Source organism: Bos indicus, chromosome 3 (genome assembly GCF_029378745.1).
Source record: "Bos indicus isolate NIAB-ARS_2022 breed Sahiwal x Tharparkar chromosome 3, NIAB-ARS_B.indTharparkar_mat_pri_1.0, whole genome shotgun sequence".
Classification (NCBI taxonomy): Eukaryota; Metazoa; Chordata; class Mammalia; order Artiodactyla; family Bovidae; genus Bos; species Bos indicus.
The window spans coordinates 40,700,015-40,724,466 of NC_091762.1; the positions used below are offsets into that span (position 1 = coordinate 40,700,015).

Sequence of the window (24,452 nt, forward strand, 5' to 3'; positions counted from 1 at the left end):
AGAAAATTAGATTCCTAAACATTAATGGACATATGCATCTCATGAACTTAGCTGAGAACTCTTAAGCCTTGAAATATCTTAAAATCTCAGCATAGGTCCTGGCCAAAGCTTCCAGTTTTTACCAACACGAAAATGTATTCATTCACTCAACCCATCTCTATTGAATCCCTAATGTATGCTGGCACCTTGTTGGGCTCTGTTCCAGAAAAATTTTGAGAAACATCTTAAGAAATATTAAAGAACAAAAAGGAGCCAATAGGAAGGGATAATTTAAATGTAGAAAAAAAATGACTGAAGAACCTATACTCCAGGTTTAAGTGGATTACTTGGAGGAGGAGTAAGCAGAAGGAGTTTAGAAATCTGTCCCTTCTCATTAGTTTCAATGTGGAGTGACCATATTTTCAGCTCCTGAGGCCCTTTATAGGAGCTGTGGGCCTAGACGCTTTGAGATCTCCGCTAGTTGCTTTCCCTGACTTTTCTCCTCTCCCTCTGCCCCCTCAACCTGGTTCAGTATGGAATCAGTTGGAAAATTAAATTACTCACCCCCTTAAAGTCAGCTCCCATATATTTCTTTCTCCTCCTGCCTCAGAGTACAGTTCAGTTCTTTAAGAGACTTGCCTCTGAATGAAGCTAGCGTAGAATTCAAACATTCAAGAGAGAAACCTGTCAGTTTCAGACCTCGAAGGAGAGCTTCCCTGTAAGATCAAGGATTTTGACCTCTGGGGTCTCTCCATCTCACCTTCATCCCTTTCTTTTAATTCTCTGTTTAAAAATAATAGTAAAAAATGCTTTTCGGAGCAGGCAGAGCAGTGAATCCGCTGGTTCCACGTCTGCTATAAGAAGCAGATTTTTGCACAGGGATAAGGTTACCGCTGGCAGCCCAAAACTCCAGCGGTGTGGCGGTTCAGACGCTGGGCTCCTCCCCTCCCCCGCCGACGAGGAGAGGCTCACAGACGGGTGCAAGTAGACAAGTAGCTGTTTTTATTGAATACAGAAGCTCCTTGAAAACTCTGTGGACTCTGGGGCTCTCCTGCAATTCCTTTCATTCCCAAAGTGCTGGAGCCAAGCACGCGTCCCCCGTAACTCCCTCCCATTTCTTCTCCGGGATTTGGATAGGAGAGGAGGGAGGAGAGGAGTGGGGAGATGGAGGGTGGTTGGTGGGCTGGGCTTGCGGGGAGACCTGATTCTCCGGCAAAGGAAAGGGGGGCGGGCTCGGGGCCGTCCGCTAGGCGTGTGATTGGGTCTGACCTTCAGCGGGCTTGTCAGTTTCGCCCGGGGTAAGGGGGGCGCGGGAGGGGAGTGGGCGGGGGAGGGGGCTGCCCGGAGCCTCTCGTCCGGCCCACTGACGGCATGAAGCCTTTAGGGGCACGCAGTCCTCTCAGATTTTTGGTTGAAGCCCCTCATCTGCCGTCAGTCTGAAGGCAGGGCCCCGCAGAGGACAGATCGGAGGGTCCCGACCGGCGGGGCCAGCCGAGAGGGAGAGGAGGGGGCGAGAGACAGGAAGGAAGCAAACCATCAAATTTAAGAAAAAGCCCTTTGACTTTTTCCCCCTCTCCCTCCCCAATGGCTGTGTAGCAAACATCCCCGACGATACCTTGGAAGGGACGAAGTAGGTCTGCAATCGCGATTTCGTGGGTTGAGTTCACAGTTGTGAGTGCGGGGCTCGGAGATGGAGCGGTGGTCCTCTAGGTGGAAAACGAAACGGTGGCTCTGGGATTTCACCATAACAACTCTCGCACTGACTTTCCTCTTCCAGGCTAGAGAGGTCAGAGGAGGTAAGAAAAAATGGTTTGGGGGAGGTGGGAGATTGCTGTCGGTCTTTCTCATTCTGTGCCCCTCCCCCCTTCCTTCTTCCAACCCCTCCCCCGCAAACAATTCTCTCAAATAAAATCCAGATTGTAGCTGCCACCAGGTTGGAAGTGAAGACTGGTGAGAGAGATGGATGTAGGCGGGACAGTAATGGGAGAAGAGGTAGCAGGAAAAAAGATCTGTCAGGCACAGAGCCTGCTGAAATGCCCTTCACCACCTTCCAGGGGCTTTGAAAAGAGGAAAAATATTACCTTGAACACAGAGGCAGTTGTACAAAGCTTTTGTCTGAGGAAAGGTCCTTAGACTACCTTTGAACACATCTGGTTTCTGCAGATTCTAACTAATGGAAGTCTTTTTTAAAGGTGAGCTGAGGAGAGAATATAGAGAAAGGGCATAAAATGAGCCTTGATAAAGTTCTTTGTCTGGAACAAAGTGAGAAACAAGCTGTTTTAAGGATTTGAGAGAGACCAGGGGGAATGAATCTTGAAGACTGAGAATACTTTGTGTGTGTGTGTGTGTGTGTGTGTGTGTGTGTGTGTGTGTGTGTGATCTTGAAGAGATAGTAAGAGGGAAAAAATGGCAGATTAAAAGAAATGGATGGAGATAGGAAGAACACTCTTCCCGGGATTTTGCACCTTCCTCCCCTCTGTGACCCCCCACCCTCAACTTCTTCTTGCAGGTTGGACGTGCAGTTCTCTTGGAGAATGATGAAACTCGCCAAGCAAATGGGGTGGGGGCGGAGGAATAGGGATTGGAAGGAAGGGGAGGGGGCGTGGGGTGGGATGGGAGGAGAGAGGTAAGGAAAAGTTCCTACGTGGCACCACCAAATATTCAATGACCAGACCTGCTGGGAAGACTGCAGCTCTGTCAGTACCCGAGGAGGGAGAGCGACTTCACTCCTCCCCTCCGCCTCCTCCCTCCCCTTCCCCCGCCCTTTCCCGCAAAGGCATCTGGCTGGAGCGGTCCGTTAGGTGCTGTAGACACGGCTGGCGGGAGGACGGTCTCCTTTGGAGTTAAGGGAGCCCAAACAGTTTATAGTAGGAAAGCAAGCTTTGTCGGGGTGTGCAGAGAAGTAGGGGTAAGAAGGAGGGCGGCGATGATTGGCTGAGGGAGAAACAAATTGTCAACCCCAAAGGCTCAGGCTTTAGCAGAAACCTGAGTCTGATCCTGGTGGGTGCCAAGATCTGAGTTCTCCTTTGTGGGAGTTAGCGCTCCCGGAGGCCGAACTCTGCGAAGCCAGGTCTGTATTTCTTCCCCACACTTTGTGATTGTTCACCTTCCTGAGGAGCAGGCAGGGATGGCTTATTCCTCTGTGACTTTTCCTGGCGAATAGTACAGTCAGAGACTCATTAGGACTATCTTTGAATTTTTGAATAAGTCATGCTGATTCATTCATTTCTACATTTTAAAAGATAAATAGAAGAGTCTTGAAAGTGAAATCTATCAAAAGTTTGCACTTTACCTTTGGTACCTGGTCACCAGCGGGATTGGTCGGTTCTGTCCTCAGGTCTGCCCTCTGCTGGTTGTCTTTATTATTTGGAATTAAAGCAACTGCCTCAGGATATAAGGCCTCCTAAAATCCTTCTAAGTACAATGATCCTGAAAAAGGACACTTGATTAAGGAAGAACAGGTATACTGTTTCCTTTTGAACTTTTCCAGCTATTTCTTTCGTCCAAACTTGGGACAAGTATCATAATGGCAGCTTTTTGTTTTTAATATGGAAACTAAGACTTTCTTCAGTGAAGACAGATGCACTGTAAACTCGAGAGACTTATAGGTATTCAGGGATTATTTCACTGAAGATGTTTCACTTCCACACGGGGGCTTCTTTAAAGCTCTTAGGAGATCAGAAAGGTCAAATTTATACACTTGTGATGCATAATTTTCTCATTTAAATCTAGCTGCATACCTAAAACTCTTTTAAACAAAACATCTTGGTACCACATCAAATAACTGGTGGTAAAAGAAACTTCTCTATTATTACAAAACCATCTAAAGTGAGAAGTAGGGAACTTTAAAGATCATGTTGTAGTTTCTGTTTGTTATTTTTGATGAAATATCTTGAAAGTTATATGGTTATTTGGATCTTCACATTGTTTAAGATTTGATGTTCATTTCACCAAATTGCTAGGTGCTTATTCTTTAGAAGGAAACTATATTTACTTAAACCTACTTTTGTAGGCATTCTTACCACCTAATGAAATTCAAAAAGGAAATACTATATTAATGCTTAAAAAGGAAACACTAGCCTGAATCATCACACAAAGGAAAAATAAACTTAGTGTCCATCCAGTTCTCATGCTAGCCTTTATATTTGCAATTGATGTAACAATGAGTTAGTTTCTAAATAAGATATTGTATACCAGAATTATACTATATATATATATACTATATAATATACTATATATTTATATTTATATATAATACTATATATTATATATTTGATTTCTCTGAGTTGCAGTGGTATGATCTGACTGTTAAACTGAAAGATAATTTAAAGATAACTTTTATCTAAAATTTGTATTTCTTGGATTAAAAAATGCTTAAGTCTAAAAAGTTCTGGGTTCATAATAAATTGGACTCTAAAAATATGCAGTAAAAATATGTAGTTAGGATCCTGATGCATCTTACAGAGAAAACCTTACAAAGAAAATTTCTTGGAGTGAATGAAAAGAAAGTCAGTGAATTCACACAGTCATATTATTTTACTTTGCAAATCCAAACTCTGTAATTTAGTAATCTTTAACTTACTTTAAAAATTTTTGGTATTTATTATGGTTTAATAAGAAGAAAAGAGTAAGCATTATTTCTTATATTTATTTGCATTAACTTCAGGATCATATTTCATATACTTGCTTATGGTTAATATAAATGTTTTATCTCATGAATTTATAGATTTCATATTCAGTTAGTTCAGTACTTATTAAGATAGAACCTGAAATTTACCTGGAATTTATAGTGACTATAACTCATGACTGTGTTCAGATTGGTGGTTTTATGATAGATGGTTTTAGCAGTTTTTAAAGGAGTTAAGCTAAATTGAGTAAAAAGAAAATATAATATCTGACTGAATCATTTTGTTGCTAATTAAAATGGTATTCTACCTTTGGTGGTTGAGCCAATACTGTGCCTTGCAAAACACTGATTAATTTTATGAAGAATTTTCGAAGCTTGTCAGTAGTTGGTAGTGATTCCTGCTGAAGTGTTTTGAGTGCCTGGGATCAGCAGGTGAAATGGTGCTGGCTTCCAGAGTATGTGCTAATCCAACTTTGGGAAGAGATCAAGCTTGTCCCTTAGGTTACTCAATCAGAAATCAGTTAAAAATCAGATATGCTTCTGATAGCAAATGAAGTATCTTCTATGATTATTAATATTGTGTTTTCATTTGTTTTTTAAAGCAAAATCAACAAAGTCTGTAATAAACACTGAAAAAAAGTAGGTAGCTCATGAGAAACATCTTCCTGAATCTTTTATACAGATAACCTTAGTTTAGGTGGCACATATATATTCAGTTAATTATAGACACTTTCACAAAATTGTCTATTAGTTTTAATATTAAGTATATTAATATTTTAATGTGACAATTAACTTTATAATTAATACTTTGTTAAAATCTATAAAAATAATTCTGTAAGAGGTATACGCAGAGTTTTAAATAAAATTATGAAGTTGCAAAATGAGAAATGTATATATCTAAATAGTATGATTGCTTATGATTTATATAATTAAATTTTAGCTTCTATGTTTGCTTCGATTTGTGACTAAAATTGAAGGGGCACATTATTCAAGTTATCACTAAAATATAGCAAGGCAAATATGGCCCCCTTTTCAAATTTGTGGGTAGGATTTCTGACAAAAAATAAGTAGTTGTCTTTCTATTTTTAAATTTTGTTTCTTTTCTGAGACATTTTTCTTCGCTCTGGTTAACTTATTTAGGCACTACCTATGTAGTGATAATGAATGGATTTGAATCAAGTTTCAGTGAGAGTGTGTAATAAAAAGCTGAATTTTTCAAAAGAAGAAAAGGTATTTAGATTCTTTTAAAGAGAATGCTAGAGATAGAAATTCTTATAAAAATTGCAACTCCATACTACCTTCTCACTTTACTAATGAGGAAACTAAGGCACAGAAAAATTCTTAACTGAATCCTGTCTCTAAAAAAACTATATTCATATAATAGTCAAGATTTTCCATAAATGAGTAGGATGAAATCTGCAAAAATGATAAAGTATCTTTAAATAATAGTAGTCTGAGACTTAATAGAATAAACAATTATTAATTTGTATGTATTTGTGAAATGTAGAATGACATATATTGCTTAAATATATGTGCTGGAGTTTAGATTAGTGAGGATAGATTAAGTGAAAATGATGAATCAAAGAAACACAGGAGATTATAGAACATATTTAATAATTCCTCAATGTTCTAAATTTAGATATAGGTAATTTTTGATAATTTGTATTATTAATATACCTAATTATGTGATTCTATAAGATCTGTATCAATGTAAAAAGTGTAACAGTTTATAAAATATTTTTGTATACATTTGTTGCTGGATTATGAACATAGTTTTTTTTTTTTCCCTCTCTAAAGTTCCTAATAGAGGACCCAGTACAACTTTGAATTTTTAGGAAGCTAAGAAAGTTATATGTTTATTTCAAATAAGACAAATAATGTCAAATTTCTCTTTTCATGTTGCTTTTATATTGATTGGGTGATACATATTATATCTAATTGTATGTTTTTTTATTAATAAGTCAGATAATGAATTGATTTTTACTTGATACGGGTTATTTGTTTAACAGATAACCTTTTTTCCAAACAAGCAGTCAGCTTTGGGAAAAAAATAACAGATGCGCTTAGTAGTGCAAATTCTAATTCAAATTTTTCCTTTTGGATTGTCAAAGTGTCTAAAAGTACATAATCACCTTTTACTTTGGGAATAAATGGATAGTTAATTTATAGAGAAATACTTCCTTTTCAGGGGCTACCATGATATGCGGTGCTGGCAATGGCTAAGATAGAGCTAGTATTTCAACCATGAAGTTTTTTCCTCTCTTTCGGGAAATTCAGTACATGTCCTTCAGGTCCTGAAGAAGATACTAAGGAAATTAATAGTTCTACATATGACTAACTCTGTTTTATATGAATACAGGGTTTTATACATATTGACCCAGCCCTATCATTCAATATAATTTTTAGTGATGATGTTTAGGTATTTAAAAGCCAGAATCATATTATATCCTAAATGCACTTTTCTTCCTGTCCACCTTTGGAGAAAGTGCAGTTGGTTTGTGATCTTAGGAATTCAAGGGAACTGCAGAGTTGGGACTGAGGGCTGATCTGCATTTCTGCTTTTACTCCTCCACTTCTCCCATTTAATACTGGGGAAATGTGACCTGAGCTGGAAGTGGTGAGAGGAAATCAAACTTTTTTTTTTTGAGCATTGAAGTTTTGTCCCTTAGCAAAGAAGAGAGGTACACACAGGTGCTATAAAAAGTTACATTGCTTCTTACGCTTTCTTCCTGAAGAGTCTATTTTAAATGCAGTTTTCAATGTATACTAAAATTACGCTATAATGAATTTCCTAAATTTGGACTTTTTTCTACTGATTTCTTTTGCAATTAAATTCAGAACCCAAAGGGATTTGCTTTTTTTTTTTTTTAACTACCTTCTGTATTCTAATGTATCTATTTATTTCTCCTTTTAAAACCCTAATATGCTTTTATTTTTATAGATAATTGTGATTTTTTTTTTTTTTTACTTTCAGTTGTGTCAGAACTCAACATGAATAATACTCTTGGGTAGAGAAGATGAAACAATTTTAAAGTGATTTAGTGAGCAGTATCTATTTATCAGTTGCAGTCTTTGGCCTACTACTGACTTGGCTAGTGGTTCTTTAGACATTGGCTGATCACCAGACCTACTGTTATCTGGTAAAATAAACTCTTTGCTTGCTGCGCATGGAATTAGAGACAGTGCTATTAATTTAGTAGAAAGAACTCAGAGAAAAGAAAGGTTATCGTATTTCAGAGTAAGAGACCAGTTTAAATACGACTTGACAATTGAGAACTAAAACAAACCTGTGTAAAAGTGCTTCAGCACAATCAACTTTTGCAATCCCTCAAACCTTCATTTTCTTTTCTTTTTCTCCTTAAAAAGCATTTCTTTCTTATTTTAACCAAATTTAATTGCTCTTGAATGGCCCTGTACTGTACAGTCCAATGAAGGTCCCTATTCATAGAACTTGAGCGTATAGGATGTCAGTGGAAGCGTCCTTCCTCTATCTGACTGGTAAACTCACATCCGGGCTTATAGGACCAAACCTTAGACTGTATGAGGCAGTTGGCTTTCCTTTCTCACTCAGACTTTAACAAACAATTTCCCAAAAGGATGACTACTACAAAAGAGCAGTAGTTGCAATTCCTGACAAAACTAGTAAGAAGCTCTAGCACATTTTCCTACTTTGTGCTCTTAGGTACCACTGCGGAGAGTCGTAAGTATTAGTGGTGCATGCTAAGTCACTTCAGTTGTGTCTGACTCTGCGACCTTATGGACTGTAGCCCACCAGATTCCTTTGTCCATGGGATTCTCCAGGCAAGAATATTAGGGTGGGTTTTGCTGTACCCTCCTCCAGGGATCTTCCTGACTCAGGCATTGAACGCAGGTCTCACGTCTCCTGCACTGGCCAGCAGATTCTTGACCACTAGCGCCACCTGTGGTATTTGCCCTTAACTCTCTTTTCAGACTAACTGTGAAGTACAGCCTTCTACTTGCTGTCACTCTTTGAATGCTGATGAACCTTCGAAATACTTCACTGGTTTTGAGGACAAACGTATTGTACAGATGGCCTAGCATGATGTAGAGTGCCCTTCTGTATGTCTCAGACTCAGGTTTCCCACTCCAACATCATGCACCCTGCACACTAGGCATGTTAAACCTCTTGACCGTCTTCTCCCCTGTCCTGGAACGCATTATTCTTTTTTGCCTGGAATGTATTTTTCCTTCTCATCCATCTAGCAGATACTTTCTCATACTTCAAAATTTAACTCAAGCTGCCTACTCCAGACAGATATAGAAGCTCTAACACTGAATGCATATGTCTCCTTGTAAGCATTTTTGTATAAAATCTCATTCATTCTGACAGTTGTCTTAGAAGTAAGCTAATACTACCATCTCTATTTTACCCATAAGGAAACTGAAAAACAGATAAGTTAATTGTCCTACTTAAGACCGTACAGCTACTGTGTGACAGATCCAGGATTTGAACCCAGACAATCTTGCTCCAGAGCTCTTGCTTTTGACCATTTGCCCATATTTACTTTATTGTGTATTCTTTTTATATATAAATAGTTTTTAAAAATAGTTTTATTTATTTCTTTTTTGGTTGCCCTGGGTCTTCAATGCTGTACACAGGCTTTTTCTCGTTGAGGTGAGCGGGGGCTACTCTTTGGGGCTACTCTTCATTTCTGTGCCCTGGCTTCTCACTGCAGTGGCTTCTCTTGTTACAGAACACAGGCTCTAGGCACGTGGGCTTCAGTAGTTGCAGCATGAAAGCTCAGTAGTTGTGACTCACAGGGTCTAGAGCACAGGGTCAGTAGTTGTGGCACGCAAGCTTAGTTGCTCTATGGCATGTGGTATGTGGCATGATCTTTCCTGGATCAGGGATCAAATCTTTGTATCCTGCACTGGTAGGCAGATTCTTATCTACTGCACCACCAGGAAAGTCTTATTGTATATTCTTAACGCTTTTGCACAGCCTCCCTGACTATGCTTATGATTATGGTGCCTTGGGGCCTAGCAATAATGCCCAAATCATGCAGTTGTAACCATTGTAAATATCATGTAAATTGTGCAAATAACTTGAATGCTACCAAGGAAAAATATAAAGAGATTTTGGTGAAAGATGATGTCATAATTCAAGTGACTCTTCAGCTTACGCTAAATTTCAATGGTGAAGGACCTGTCACTCGTCCCATTTTAGGGACAAATCTAAGCCTTAATGATGGCAGAAAACCAAAGGGGAGTGAGTGGATGGAAGCTAGCATGTGTTACTTTATTCCTTTGACAAAGGGGAAATTGACAGCTTTGTCTGTAGGTGTTCAAGGTTCAGCTTGGGGTTGGCCTGGTTTCATTAAGTAACAGGGACACTTACAAATTGCTGCCTGTTCTAATCAGGATCTATTACAAGGAACAACAGTTATATTCCACTTTGGGGGATTGATGTATGGGAGTAAGCTTATTACCTTCAGTGTAAAGTGTCAGATGTGATTATCTAAAAGCTGTTTGAATGTAATCAGCTAGGGGAATGTAACTGAAAGATACATGGTCTGCAAAAAAAAAAAAAAAAAAAAAGGACACATTATAATTATTTTAAAAGTTCTTCATTTATATATTAGCCTTCCTCTAGGAGTTGCTGGAGGGTAAAGACTGTGATTTAGTTTTCTTTCCCTAGTGTCTGCCAAGATGCCAGAATGAACACAGGATATGATATAGTCACCATTTAGATTACTAATTACCTTCTTGCTTTGCTCATCAGACTGGAACAAGGTTAAAATCTAGTTAACTTGGAGTGGTGTAAAGTGACCTCCTCATGTCATGTTGTTAACAATGATTAGAGTCCCCCTCCCTCTTTTTCTTTACTCACTCTCTGAAAGTGAATAAATTGCTACTTCTTTCCAGCTTTCCTCATTTGGAAAATAGTTTTGCACATTCTCTCCAAAGATATTTTTATATATTTGAAGCTTTCAGTTGACCATACTATCTCTAAAACTGTAGTTTGCTTTAACATAGTAGTATGACTGATAAAATGCCATATGAAGTCATATTTTTGCTTTGACAGCAACATAAATCATCATTTCACTTGTCTATTGGTGAACAGGAAAGTTTAATTCAAATTTGATTTCAATCTGTAAAAGTAATAATTGAGAAAACCCTGTCGTATATCATTTTTCAAACCTTTATTTCAGTTTTGTATGATATTAAGGGTTGTCTAATTTTGCTTAATGACTATTAGGAAAAGTAGCCTATCTATATTTATTGCATTATGATTATTTCAGTAAGATAGTTCTTCAAGTTAGAAAGCAAATTGCATGTTGCATATATAATTATGTTACTATGAAGTACCATCTTTAAGAAGGAGTACTTAAAATTTCAAGTGCTTAATAAGATTAATAGTCTATAGCCATAGAATTGTTTTGGATAAAAATATATTTTTAATATTCTATTCCTATCCATTGTATATTTTAGTTCCACTAAAATCATCAGGATGAGTATCTTTATCTGCTTTATTTCGTTTGCCCTAAGCATGCAGATTGAAACCTATCACATAGTAAACATTTGGAAAATTTTTGTTGAATAAGGTAAAGATGTTGACTGTAGCTCAGATGAATTGCTTTTCAATAACTTAATCGATAACCTGAGATAGGATATAAATTATGTAAATAAGTTGTTGGCAGTGTCTGTGGAATATACTTAACAGATTTTTGCTGATACTGTTATGATTTCTTGGAAATGGCTGTCTCTGTTTTGTCTCCAAGCAAACTATGGTCTTTATGATGAATACTCTCCCAATCTGCTTACCATTACTTTTTTTACACAGAGTTTAGTTATTATCTCCTCTAGGAATACCTCTTCTTAACCATGGAGACTAGGATAATTGACCTTGTGTAGCATCCTAAAGCACAGAAACCTTGTCATAGAATGGCATCCAGCACTATACCTGAAGTATAACAGATGGCCAGTAAACATTCATTGAGTGAATTAATGAGCTCATAATTAAGACATTTTTATTAAAGTCAATAAGACAGGAGTACTCAATTATGGCTTGATATCACAATCATTTCCAGTCCCATCCCTGTGCATATTGATTGAGTAGATTTTGTACAGAATCCAAGCATAACTGCTTTATAAGGCTGTACATATAATTTTGATGCACAACCAAGGATTCATGAACCTTCTGAAATAGGAAATAAATGTATATAAAAATGAGGATTGCCTAGTTTGTATTACAGTGTACTGGAAGTCAAGTGAAAGATTATTTATCTGCTATGTGCAAATCTTCTGATACATACCTTATTGTCAAACAGAAGTGGTTCTGCATAAAATAAGTAAATCAACTGATCATGATATTGATAATGCTTTTTAAAGAAAATCCTCCTCTTCATAGCATGTAACAAACTAAATGCCAATAAATATTTATCTTCTCAATTTAGTGTCAAATTATATAATGAAAATATAATTTTAGTTTTATAATAAGCATATTTTAATAGCTTTGGGCTTCCCTGATGGCTCAGCTAGTAAAGAATCTGCCTGCAATGCAGGAGACCTGAGTTCCATCCTTGGGTCTTGGGAAGATCCCCTGGAAAAGCGAATGGCAATCCACTCCATTATTCTTGCCTGGAGAATTCCACTGGACAGAGGAGCTGCAGGCTACAGTCCATGGGGTCACAAAGAGTTGGACATGACTGAGTGATTTTCACTTTCAATGGATTTGACCACTTATAAATCAGACTTTATTTTCTTGGGCTCCAAAATCACTGCAGATGGTGACAGTAGCCATGAAATTAAATGACGCTGACGAACCTGGACAGCATATTAAAAAGAAGAGACATCACTTTGCCCACAAAGCTCCCTATAGTCAAAGCTATGGTTTTTCCAGTAGTCACATACGGATGTGAGAGTTGGACCATAAGAAAGGCTGAACACCGAAGAATTGATGCTTTTGAACTGTATTGGAGAAGACTCTTGAGTGTCCCTTGGACTGCAAGGAGATCCAACCAGTCCATCCTAAAGGAACTTAGTTGTGAATATTCATTGGAAGGACTGATGCTGAAGCTGAAACTCCAATATTTTGGCCACCTGATGTGAAGAGCCAACTCATTGGAAAAGACCCTGATGCTGGGAAAGATTGAGGACAGGAGGAGAAGGGGGCCACAGAGAATGAGATGGTTGGACGGCATCACCAACTCAATGGACCTGAGTTTGAGCAAACTCTAGGAGATAGTGAATGACAGGGAAGCTGAATGACAGGGAAGTCAGCATGCTGCTGTCCATGGGATTGCAAAGAGTCAGACATGACTAGAGACTGAACAACAACAAAATCAAAAATGCCATACTTTTCAAATATTACATTTTCAACTGGTGTTTCTTCTTCTGTTACCATTCTCAAAGTTGTGACTTTATTTCTGCTTTCAATTTTCAGTATATAATGCTTTTTATGATATAAGAAAGTTCAGGATTAAAGTTGTTTAATAACTGAGAAAATTAAATGATCCCCTTCTTTGTGCAGTCACTGTGTTAGGTGTCAGGACTACAAAGATGGTAGCTCAGGCTCCATTCTCATGGAGTATGTGTATTACCAGGAGAGTGCTGGAGTGGAGGGTATGGGGAGGGACCATGTAACATAAGACCATAAGGATATACTTTCCTGCATAGAATGGAATGACATGACTAATTTAAAGATATAGAGAGGCTGCCAAGTTGGCATGGTCAGCACATACTTTCATATCTGTACATGACTAGGTGGTTCCAACTGATTGCAACCATTGGATTCTCTGACAAATAACCAGGGAAGTAGAGCAATGCAGATTTTTTCTGGATTATTTAATCTACTGTAAAGTGAACTGACATTCTCAATGGTAATTAGTACAGTTGAGTCACAGTTGATATGGAGTTATGGTCATGATGAAGTTGAAAAATGAATGAATAAATAATCTTCCTATTTTATAAAGGAGTATGATAAGCAACCATGTACACATTTATAAAGTCTATTATGAGACAAAGTAAGCTAATATTTTTAAACCTTACAATGTGATTGTTCTTGTTATTAACCAAATTATAGCATGTTTTAGAACATAAAGTGTAAATAGTGATTTTTGTTTCTGAAGATTAATATGTTGGACCAAAACCTCTGTTTTATTTAGTTGGGAATAAGTTACTTATTATAAGCATTTTTAACTTATAATGATTTCTTTCATGGAAAGTTATATCAAATAGAGTTTAAAAAATATATCATTAATTTAGTTATAGTTTAAAATGACATTGATAGTCTGTCAACTCCCAAAGTTTTATTGTTACTACTCTAGACCTTTCCCCTGAACTTCCCCTAAACTTCAGACTCCTAAACTCATTCAACTGCCTATTCAGCTGTTTCCAGTGGCATTTACTAAGTCATCTCAAAATCAGCATGCCTAAGACTGAACTGCAGAACTCCAGCCCTAAAGTCCATTCATCACAGTCTTCCCTGTCTCCGTTAATGGCAACACAATCAATCATGATGTTTGAACTAAAAACGTTGGTGTCATCTTTGACTCCTTTTCTCTCATACTCCACTCTGGTCTGCTGTCTTCAGAATATATCCATAATATCACAAAGTAATTCATCTCTCAGCCCAAGAAAACAGTATCAACAAAATTTTACATCTAGAAGATTGCAATTGCTCCTTCTCTGCACTCTAATTCTACTCCAGTGTCCCTAGAGTCTGTTAACATAGCAGTCACAGTCTTCTGAAAAATTAGTTAGCTGATGTTCTTTCTCTCTCTTTAACTTTCAGTGGTTTTCCATTTCATTTGCAATTAAATCTAAACTCCTTGAATATCCCACAGGACCTATACAAGCTGCCTTCAACATGCCCTCATTGTTACTTCTCTGACCTCGTCTCTTACGTCCTTTTATTTCCTTGGCTGGAGACATATTTGTCTCCTTGCATTTCCTTCAGTGTCTTAGGTCAGCTCCTATTTCATTTTCTTTGCACTTACTAGTCTCTTTGCTTTCAATTCCACTGCATAAAAACCTTAAGGTAGAGGAAGAGCTTATGCCTTTTCCGAATTTACTCAAACCTTATCTTTTTGAGGCTTTTCCTGTCTTACATATATTAAAATCCATATCACCATAACCCTTCTTATATTCATTCACTGACTTATTTTTCTCCTTTATTGTTGTTCAGTTGCCCAGTTGTGTCTGACTCTTTGAGACCCCATGGACTGCGGCATGCCAGGCCTCCCTGTCCCTCACCATCTCCCGAAGTTTGCCCAAGTTCATGTCCATTGCATCAGTGATGCCATCCAGCCATCTCATCCTCTGATGCCCTCCTCTCCTTTTGCCCTCAATCTTTCCCAGCATCAGGAACTTTTCCAGTGAGTTGGCTGTTTGCATCAAATAACCAAAATACTGGAGCTTCCACTTCAGCATCAGTTCTTCCAATGAGTATTCAGGGTTGATTTCCCTTAAAATTCACAAGTTTGATCTTCTTGCTGTCTTCTTGCTGTCTGAAAGGAACTTTCAGAAGTCTTGCCCAGCACTACATTTCAAAGGCATCTGTCTTCTTTATGATCCAGCTGTCAAAACTGTATGTGACACTGGGAAGACCATAGTCTTGACGATACAGACCTTTGTCGGCAGAATAGTGTCTCTGCTTTTCAATACACTGTCTAGTTTGTCGTAGGTTTCCTGCCTAGAAGCAATTGTCTTCTGAGTTCATGGCTGCAGTCACCATCCGAAGTGATTTTAGAGCCCAAGAAGAGGAAATCTGTCACTACTTCCACCTTTTCCCCTTCTATTTGCCATGAAGTAATAGGGTCAGATGCCATGATCTTAGTTTTCTTTTAATATTTAGTTTTAAGTTGACTTTTTCACTTTCCTCCTTCACCCTCATTAAGAGGCTCTTTATTTCCTCTTTGCTTTCTGCCATTAGAGTGGTATCATCTGCATATCTGAGTCTGTTGATGTTTGTTCGGTCCATCTTGATTCTGGCTTGTAATTCATCCAGCCCAGCATGTCTCATGACAAACAGGGTAACAGCACACAACCCTGTTGTACTCCATTCTCAATCTTGAACCAATCAGTCGTTCCATACAGGGTTCTAACAGTTGCTTCTTGACCCACATACAGGTTTCTCAGTGGGAAGAAAAGATGGTCTGGTATTCCCATCTCTTTAACAGCTTTCCACAGTTTTTTTTTTATGATCCACACAGTCAAAGGTTTTAGAGTAGTCGGTGAAACACAGGCAGATGTTTTTTTCTGGAATTCCCTTGCTTTCTCTGTGATCCAGCAAATGCTCGCAATTTGATCTCTGGTTCCTCTTCATTTTCTAAACCCAGCTTGGACATCTGGAAGTTCTTGGTTTGCATAATTCTGAAGCCTAGCTTGCAAGATTTTAAGCATGACCTTACTAGTATGGGAGATGAGTGCAATTGTCTGATGGTTAGCGCATTCTTTAGTATTACCCTTCTTGGGAATTGGGACGAGGATTGACCTTTTCCAGTTCTGTGGCCACTACTGAATCTTCCAAATTTGCTGACATATTGAATGCAACACCTTGATGGCATCATCCTTTAGGGTTTTGAATAGCTCTATTGGAATTCCATTTCATCCACTAGCTTTATTAACAGCAGTGCCTCCTGAGACCAACTTGACTTCACACCCCAGAATGTCTGGCTCTGGGTGACTACACCATTGTAGTAACACGGCTCATTGAGATCCTTTTTGTACAGTTCTATGTATTCTTTCCATCTCCTCTTGATCTCTTCAGTGTCTCCTAGGTCTCTACCATTTCTGTCCTTTATTGTTCCCATCCTAGGGCAAAATGTTAACTTGATATTTCCAATTTTCCTGAAAAGATCTTTAGTCTTTCTCCTTCTGTTGTTTTCTTCTAGTTTTACGCACTGTTCATTGAAGAGGTCCTTCTTGTCTCTCTGTGCTTTTCTTTGGAACTCAGCATTTAGTTGGATGTATCCTTCCCTTTCTCTGTTGCTTTTCACTTCTCTTTCTTCAGCCATTTGTGAAGCCTCCTCAGATAACCACTTTGCCTTCTTTTCTTTTTGTTTGCAATGGTTTTGTTCACTGCCTCCAGTACAATATTGCAGCCTTCCGTCCATAGTTCTTTAGGCACACTGTTAACTAGATCTAATCCCTTGATTCTGTTCATTACTTCCACTGCATATTCATAGGGGATTTGATTTAAGTTATACCTGGCTGACCTAGTGGTTTTCCTTACTTTCTTTAGTTTAAGCCTGAATTTTTCTATGAGATGCTGATGATCTGAGCCACAGTCAGTTCTAGGTCTTGATTTTGCTGACTGTATACAGCTTCTCCTTTTTGGCTACAAAGAATGTAATCAATTTGATTTTGGTATTGACTGGTGATGTTCGTGTGTAAAGTCTTCTCTTGTGTTGTCAAAAAAGGATACCTGCTATCACCAATGGATTCTCTTGGCAGAATTCAGTTATCCTTTGCCCTGCTTCATTTTGTTTTCCAAGGACAAACTTGCCTCTTACTCCAGGTATATCTTGATTTCCTACTTTTGCATTCTAATCCCCAGTGATGAATAGAACATCATTTTTTGGGTGCATTAGTTCTAGGAGGTCTAGTTCTTCACAGAACTGATCAACTTCAGCTTCTTCAGCATTGGTGGTAGGGGCATAGGCCTGGATTACTGTGATGTTGAATAATTTACCTTGGAAACAAACCAAGATCATCTGTCATTTTTGAGGTTGTACCCAAGTACCACATTTTGGACTCTTTGTTGATTATGAGAGCTACTCCCTTTCTTCTATGGAATTCTTGCCCACAGTAGTAGATATAATGGTCATCTGAATTAAATTTGCCCATTCTCTATTTTAGTTCACTGATTACTAAGATGTCAATGTTTATTCTTACCGCCTCCTGCTTGACCACGTCCAGTTTACCTTGATTCATGGACCTAACCTTCCAGGTTTCTATGCAATACTGTTCTTTGCAGCATCGGATTTTACTTTCATCACCAGACACATCTGCAACTGAGTGTCACTTCTGCTTTGGCCCAGTCGCTTCATTTTTTCTGGGGCTATTAGTAATTCTCCTCCACTTTCCCCCAGTAGCATATTGGACACCTTCTGACCTGGAGGACTCATCTTTCAGTGTCATATCTTTTTGTCCTTTTATACAGTTTATGAGGTTCCTACGGTAAGTATGGGGTGATTTTTATTCCATCCTCCAGTGGATCATGTTTTGTCAGAACTCTCTGCTATGACTTGTCCATCTCGGGTAGCCCTACACAGCATGGCTCACTGAGTTTTCCAAGCCCTTTTGCCATGTCAAGGCAGTGATCTATGAAGGGGATTTTTCTCCTTAGTTCTCCTCAAATATTTGTCATTTGTAAAAAAGTAATGACATTTAAATTAAGGGTTGAGATTTTATTTTAAGGCTTTATATAACATGTAGAATTAGATAACTTTGCAGTACAGATATTATTTGGACAGCTTCTAGGCCATATTTATCCAAATAATTCCCACATTTTTCATTTCATTTTACCTGTTTAGATATAGTCAATATAGAAATCAAATTCCACTTAGTAGAACATTTTACTTATTGGCTAGATACTGTGCACATTGATCCAGTTGTCTTGAGAATTGTAGTTGTGTAGTAATTGTAATGGGGGTTTGTGCTTTGTTTTACTGGTTTAACAGAGCAGTGATCCAGGACTTGTAGTTACCTAGAAAGTAGCAGAGAGATGTTTCCCACTGAAGACCTAGAAAGCAATTACAGAGTAGGAATTATCAAGAAAATGTAAATATATATTGCTATTCAAGTCAAATTTATTTATTGTTCCTGTGCGTGCTAAGTTGCTTCAGTCGCGTCCAACTCTATACGACCCTATGGACTTAGCCCACCAGGCTCCTCTGTCCCTGGGATTCTTCATGCAAGAATACTGGAGTGGGTTGCTATGCCCTCCTCCAGGGGATCTTCCCAATCTAGGGATCGAAATGGCGTCCCTTATGTCTCTTGCTTTGGCAAACGGGTTCTTTACTACTGCTACTGCTGCTGCTAAGTCACTTCAGTCCTAATCAACACTACATCTGGGATTCTGTATTTTATGGATTTTTCTTAACCACTAAATAGGACAGAATTAGAATAAATTGTGACCAGTGGGACATGAATGCAATCGATTTTGATGGGAGTCATGTTTTTCCATTAGTTCTACTCAGAATACTTTACTATATATTTTTTCCCTGACCTTTCCAGTTTTGAATTTTACTCTGTAGCTGATTTAAAAAAAAACAAAAAACAAAAAACTAGTATTTTCACGAAAATGTAAGAAAGTACATTTACATTTGATCGTTGAGTTCTTATCTTCTGAAATGGTGGTACCAATAGGTTTGTTAGGTGTTTGATTTGATAAAATTAAATTAATTATAAAATTCCTAAAATTCTAGGCTCCTATTTTATATTGTCTTTGTCTATGTCATCCTCGATTTGATGCTGTTCTTTGTTTGAGTATCAAATGCTTGTTTTTTTCAAGAAGCATAAGACACTGCTTCTCCAAAACTTGAGTCTTGAGATGTTTGTATTTCATTCATTCTTTTCTTTTTTTTTCTGTAGGGAAATATATTCTCTAGACATAGGCTTAAATGGCAAAACATTTAAGTTTATTATACAAACATACAAACCTAGGTATGTTTCCCAAACCTAGGAATATTTAATGTAAACTGCACAACTATAATCTTATTTACTTACAATTTACTAATGTATTCAAGCCTTTTATTTCTCCCATTTGCACTTTTTAAATTTTTTCTGAACACAGTGATTCGATTGCATAATATTGACAAAAAGTCTGGTAGTTTAAGCCAAAAAGAATTGTGTAGAGACTTAAAGCATGTATATGATTTATATTGACTTTATTTTTGCCATGCTGTCACTTCAGTCATGTCTGACTCTTTGCAACACCTCCCCCACAACCCCGGCCCCATGGACTGTAGCCCGCCAGGCTCCTCTGTCCATGGGATTCTCCAGGCAAGAATACTGGATTGGGTTGCCATTCCCTCCTCCAGGGAATCTTCCTGATGCAGGGATTGAACCCTCATCTCTTATTCTCCTGCACTGGCAGATGAGTTCCTTACCACTAGTGCCTCCCGGAAAGCCTACTTGTGCCATATAGGCATTTAAAGATAAACTTTCATACCTTTTTAAAGATGGAAGAATCTAGGTTTATATGTTTTATTTTCTAATACTTCATGTTAGTTTATAATACAAGGTTGGTATGTGGCATGTGTGGGTTTGAAATAAATGAAGTAATAGCATCAGAGGTCAGACATTAAAATATTAGCTTTTTAAAAATCTTCTAATAACACATTAGGGTTAATCTAGAGTTATATTAATGTCTATGTGATACAAAGACAAAATTATTGAAAAGGAGACAATTTCAGTGATATCCGTGCTTTAATGTCAAGTTTCGTTGCAGGGTGGTAATGGGACAATGAACTTGACAGCTTAAGTGGTCAAAGTTTCAGGAAGCCTCCTAGGGTTGTATGTCCCTAGAATAACATAAGAACATGCTGGAGAGATTGCTAAGTATTGCATACTTTTCATGCATGATATCTAATGGATCTTTAGAGATTAAAAAAAAAAAAAAACACCAAAAAGCTAAAAAACAGTTTTAGAGATAAAAAGTGTTCAGTCTTATACTCAACTGTTAAGAGATTTCCCAAGGTGGTCAGAGGAAATGAATAAGAGAAATCAAGTGAATTACAGAACTGTGGAAACACTGGTGGCACTCGATGGGACTATTGGATGTTCAGAAAGGTTGAATTTTCGACAAAATAGTGTTTTTAGGTATTCTTTTTATTGAGTACTTAGACACTATTCTCCAAGAATTTAAAATTCCATTTCTCATTTAATTATCAGAATTTGGTTAAGTTGAAGAAACTAAGTCTAAGAAGGGTAAGCAGCTTATCTAAAGTTACACAAATAATAAATACCAAACTTGGGTTGGAAGTTGGGCTATCCCAACTGCAGGAATTGTTATTAACTGCTGTCCACTTGTCATATCTTACATTTTAGATTCTTTATTAAGGGCTTTTATGCTTTTGAAAAACAACAGGATGTTGGTAATAGTTAAATTATAATGAATAGTCACTTCTCTCTTATTTTTTTTTTCTTTTGCCAGTCCTACCTCCCACTACCACATAAACAAAATACTCTTCTGTTGTTTTATTTATTTATTTTTTAATAGAGCATCAGAGCATTTCATGATTGGGTGGTAGATGGCTGATATCACTTTCTATGTCTTATTTTATTTTTATTTCTCTCTATAAGGATATGCTTCATTTCTGGCCTGTGATGTGAGGTACAAGGAGAGAATAAGTGACTCCCTAGAGTGGGGAAAGCGTCTAGCATTCTTTAGTAAGATTACTTCACACCTGTGTTCTTGCCATACCCGAATCAAAGGGAAACAGCCAGATTTGTCAAGCTCTTCAAGGTGCTGTTAGTAAAGGCCACTTTCAACCCTCTTCTTGTTTCTTCTGAGACTGATGAGAAAGAAACTTCAACCCTGGGGCAGAATGTGACTGCTCATTTACTCATTTATTTAGTAACCATATTTCTATTTTTATTTACTATGTGTCAGGTACTATGTTATTTATGAATATTACAGTGAACACCCATAGTGGTGATGTTTGCTGTCAGGAGATTTATGATCTACTGGGAGGCAGATATTAACCAATAAATTACAAGTTCAGCAAAAAGAGAGAGAGAAATTAGGTGGCAATCAAGACTACCTAATTAAGGAAATCAAGGCCATAATTTAAACATACACTGTGACTGAGTGCACACTGCCTAGAGTGAAAATAAATAATTAAGCAAAAGAACAAAATAGAGTGTGGAGCTATCCAAGGGAACTTGGGATCCTATGAAAGGGTCATATAACCCAGCCTAGGGGTAGATAAGAAACTATTTCCTGAAGAAAATCATGTTTAGGTTGATATCAAAAGATTGATTAGGTCTAAGTTCACTGCCCAGCTACACATTAGACTCATTTGGGAAACTTTAAAACACATAAATGCCTGGGGACCCTCCCCACTCCCTGCTCTGTCATTCTAGATGTTAGTTCTGGAGTTGGACCCATACATCTATATGTTTTAAAAACTCTCCAGGAAATTCTACAGATAGGGTTAAAAAGAAAAAAAAAAAAAAAACACTTAACTATCCTTAGTCAATTGATGAAGGATTGAAAAAAGAATCTTCAACAGAGTACAGTAAATTTTAGAAACTTGAGAGATGTTTATTTGAGCCAGAGCATGAAATTTGGGGTTGAGGAAGCAGGTAGGAATTAGTGTAGATGTCTCTCTTGGAGTTTGTGGTTGTGCATTTTCATGGTGGTGATATGATTTTTCTCAAGAAGTCCTCAGAAGCCAAGATGCCCCCCACCCCGGGAGACTGAACACCTAAATTTATTCAGTGTTGATGTCCTGTCAGGACAAGAAGAGTTCCATTTTTTTTTAACTCTGTGCTGTCTTTTATCTGTGCTGTCATATTTGATATTTCTATTGCTTCCTCTTCATTGATGAATCTATTCAAGACTCAGCTTAAAAGGATCACATGGCAGATATTTTAGCTTTTGAGGACCACCCAATGCTACAAAACTCTGTCCTTGTAGTGCAAAAGCAGTTACAGACAATGAATAGCTGCAGCTGTATGTACAATATAAAGCTTACTTATGGGCACACATTTAAATTTCATGTAATTTTCATGTGTCATAAAATATTAAGCTTCTTTTATTTTCAACCATTGAAAAGCATTCTTATTTCACGTACCAGAGAAAAATAGGCAGCAAGGAGGTCTTAATACAGAAGCATAGTTTTCCTATTATTTCAACTATCAAGTCAGTTATCACAAAAACTGTTTCAGGTAGATATTTTTATTATTCTCATTTTACAGATGTTGAAACTGAGGTACAAAGCAGCAAAGTAATATGTCCAAATAACACAGATGCTAAGTGCCGGAGGTGGGATTCAAACCAGCCTGGCGCTTCAACACTGCAATGCTGCTATGGGCTACTTACTGCTCAAGGGAGTCTGTGAAGACAAAGGAGGGATTAGAGACTAAACAGTCAAAGCATTTGTGTGACCTTAGAACAGTAATCTGAGCAGACATTGGAGGCACCAAGGAGGAAGGAATAAAGACCTGGGATAGTCTAATGGATGAGTGGAGGTGTTAAAGAGATCAACAGAACACAAGAGGAAAGACATACTAGGCCCTCACAAATTTTTGTTTCAAGACAAGAAAGCCCTGTGGGCTTCAGAGGAAGTTGCTTCTATATGTTTCACCTTAATGTGTTTTACATTATACAGTATTTTATATAGTACATGGGTTTTTGTGTGTGTGTATGTATGTATACTTGTTCTCTTCTAGTTTTGGAAAAGGGCAGGCAAGTAAGAAATAGGCAAATGTGTGTGTCCTCTGTTGCTCAGTCATGTCAGACCCCATGGACTGTAGTCTACCAGGCTCCTCTGCCCATGGGATTCTCCAGGGAAGAATACTGGAGTAGGTTGTCATTTCCTCTTCCAGGAGAATCTTCCCAATCCAGGGATCAAATTCGGGTCTCCTAGATCTCCTGCATTGGCAGGCAGATTCTTTACCACTAGTGCCACCTGGGAAACCCAGTAGGCAAATCAGTTCAGTCGCTCAGTCGTGTCCGACTCTTTGCGACCCCATGAACCGCAGCACGCCAGGCCTCCCTGTCCATCCCCAATTCCCAGAGTCCACCCAAACCCTGTCCATTGAGTCGGTGATGCCATCTAACCATCTCATCCTCTGTCGTCCCCTTCTCCTCCTGCGCTCAATCTTTCCAAGCATCAGGGTCTTTTCCAATGAGTCAGCTCTTCATATCAGGTGGCCAAAGTATTGGAGTTTCAGCTTCAACATCAGTCCTTCCAATGAACACCCAGGACTGATCTCCTTTAGGATGGACTAGTTGGATCTCCTTGCAGTCCAAGGGACTCTCAAGAGTCTTCTCCAACACAACAGTTCAAAAGTGTCAATTCTTCGTCACTCAGCTTTATAGTCCAACTCTCACATCCATACACGACCACTGGAAAAACAATAGCCTTGACTAGATGGACCTTTGTTGGCAAAGTAATGTCTCTGCTTTTGAATATGCTGTCTAGGTTGGTCATAACTTTCCTTCTAAGGACTAAGTGTCTTTTAATTTCATGGCTGCAATCACCATCTGCAGTGATTTTGGAGCCCAGAAAAATAAAGTCAGCCACTGTTTCCATTGTTTCCCCATCTATTTGCCATGAAGTGATGGGACCAGATGCCATGATCTTCGTTTTCTGAATGTTGAGCTTTAAGCCAACTTTTTCACTCTCTTCTTTCACTTTCATCAATAGGCTCTTTAGTTCTTCTTCACTTTCTGCCATAAGGGTGGTATGATCTGCATATCCGAGGTTATTAATATTTCTCCCGGCAATCTTTATTCCAGCTTGTGCTTCCTCCAAGTGTATAAGTGTAGGCAAATAATTAAAACCAAGTGTAGAAAGTACTATGATAGAGGTACATCTAACCCAACTAGAGAATGCCTTCGGGAAGAGGCTGCACATCAGTTATATACTTTTTTCCTTAGAATAGGATTTATAAAAGCTGAAAGACTGGAGAAAAAATGTGGTGAATAGTCTGTGAAGTCTGACTTCAGTATGGGGAGAAATCTGAGTGAGAAAGGCATTAAGGGGGAATGAGATAAAAGGTGGAGATGCAGTAGCATCAAACTGGAAGAGTGAGTGGGTGTGTCCACATCATTAAGATTTTATATTCAAGGTATGTGCAAACCACCTGGAAGTGGGTGGGGTTCTCTGAAGAAATTTAAGCAAAGTGACTTAAGGCATGGGAA

General features: G+C 38.1%; 1 protein-coding gene, 1 long non-coding RNA gene and 1 pseudogene across 2 annotated transcripts in view; 2 read left to right on the forward strand and 1 right to left on the reverse strand.

The window, feature by feature from the left end:
• Positions 1–958: 958 nt before the first annotated feature.
• On the reverse strand, positions 959–2,487 carry LOC139182185 (uncharacterized). Its single transcript, XR_011565776.1, has 3 exons — positions 2,061–2,487; positions 1,595–1,757; positions 959–1,415 (listed from the first exon to the last, which is right to left on the reverse strand). It is a non-coding gene; the product is annotated as an uncharacterized lncRNA (long non-coding RNA).
• The window catches only part of COL11A1 (collagen type XI alpha 1 chain), a 222,646-nt gene continuing 199,812 nt past the window's right edge, over positions 1,619–24,452 (forward strand). The window contains exon 1 of the mRNA XM_019956964.2: positions 1,619–1,775. Coding sequence (XP_019812523.1) covers positions 1,670–1,775 — 106 coding nt within the window. The 5' untranslated portion in view covers positions 1,619–1,669. The remainder of the gene's footprint in view (positions 1,776–24,452) is intronic.
• LOC109556637 (superoxide dismutase [Mn], mitochondrial pseudogene) lies at positions 9,457–10,114 on the forward strand (annotated as a pseudogene).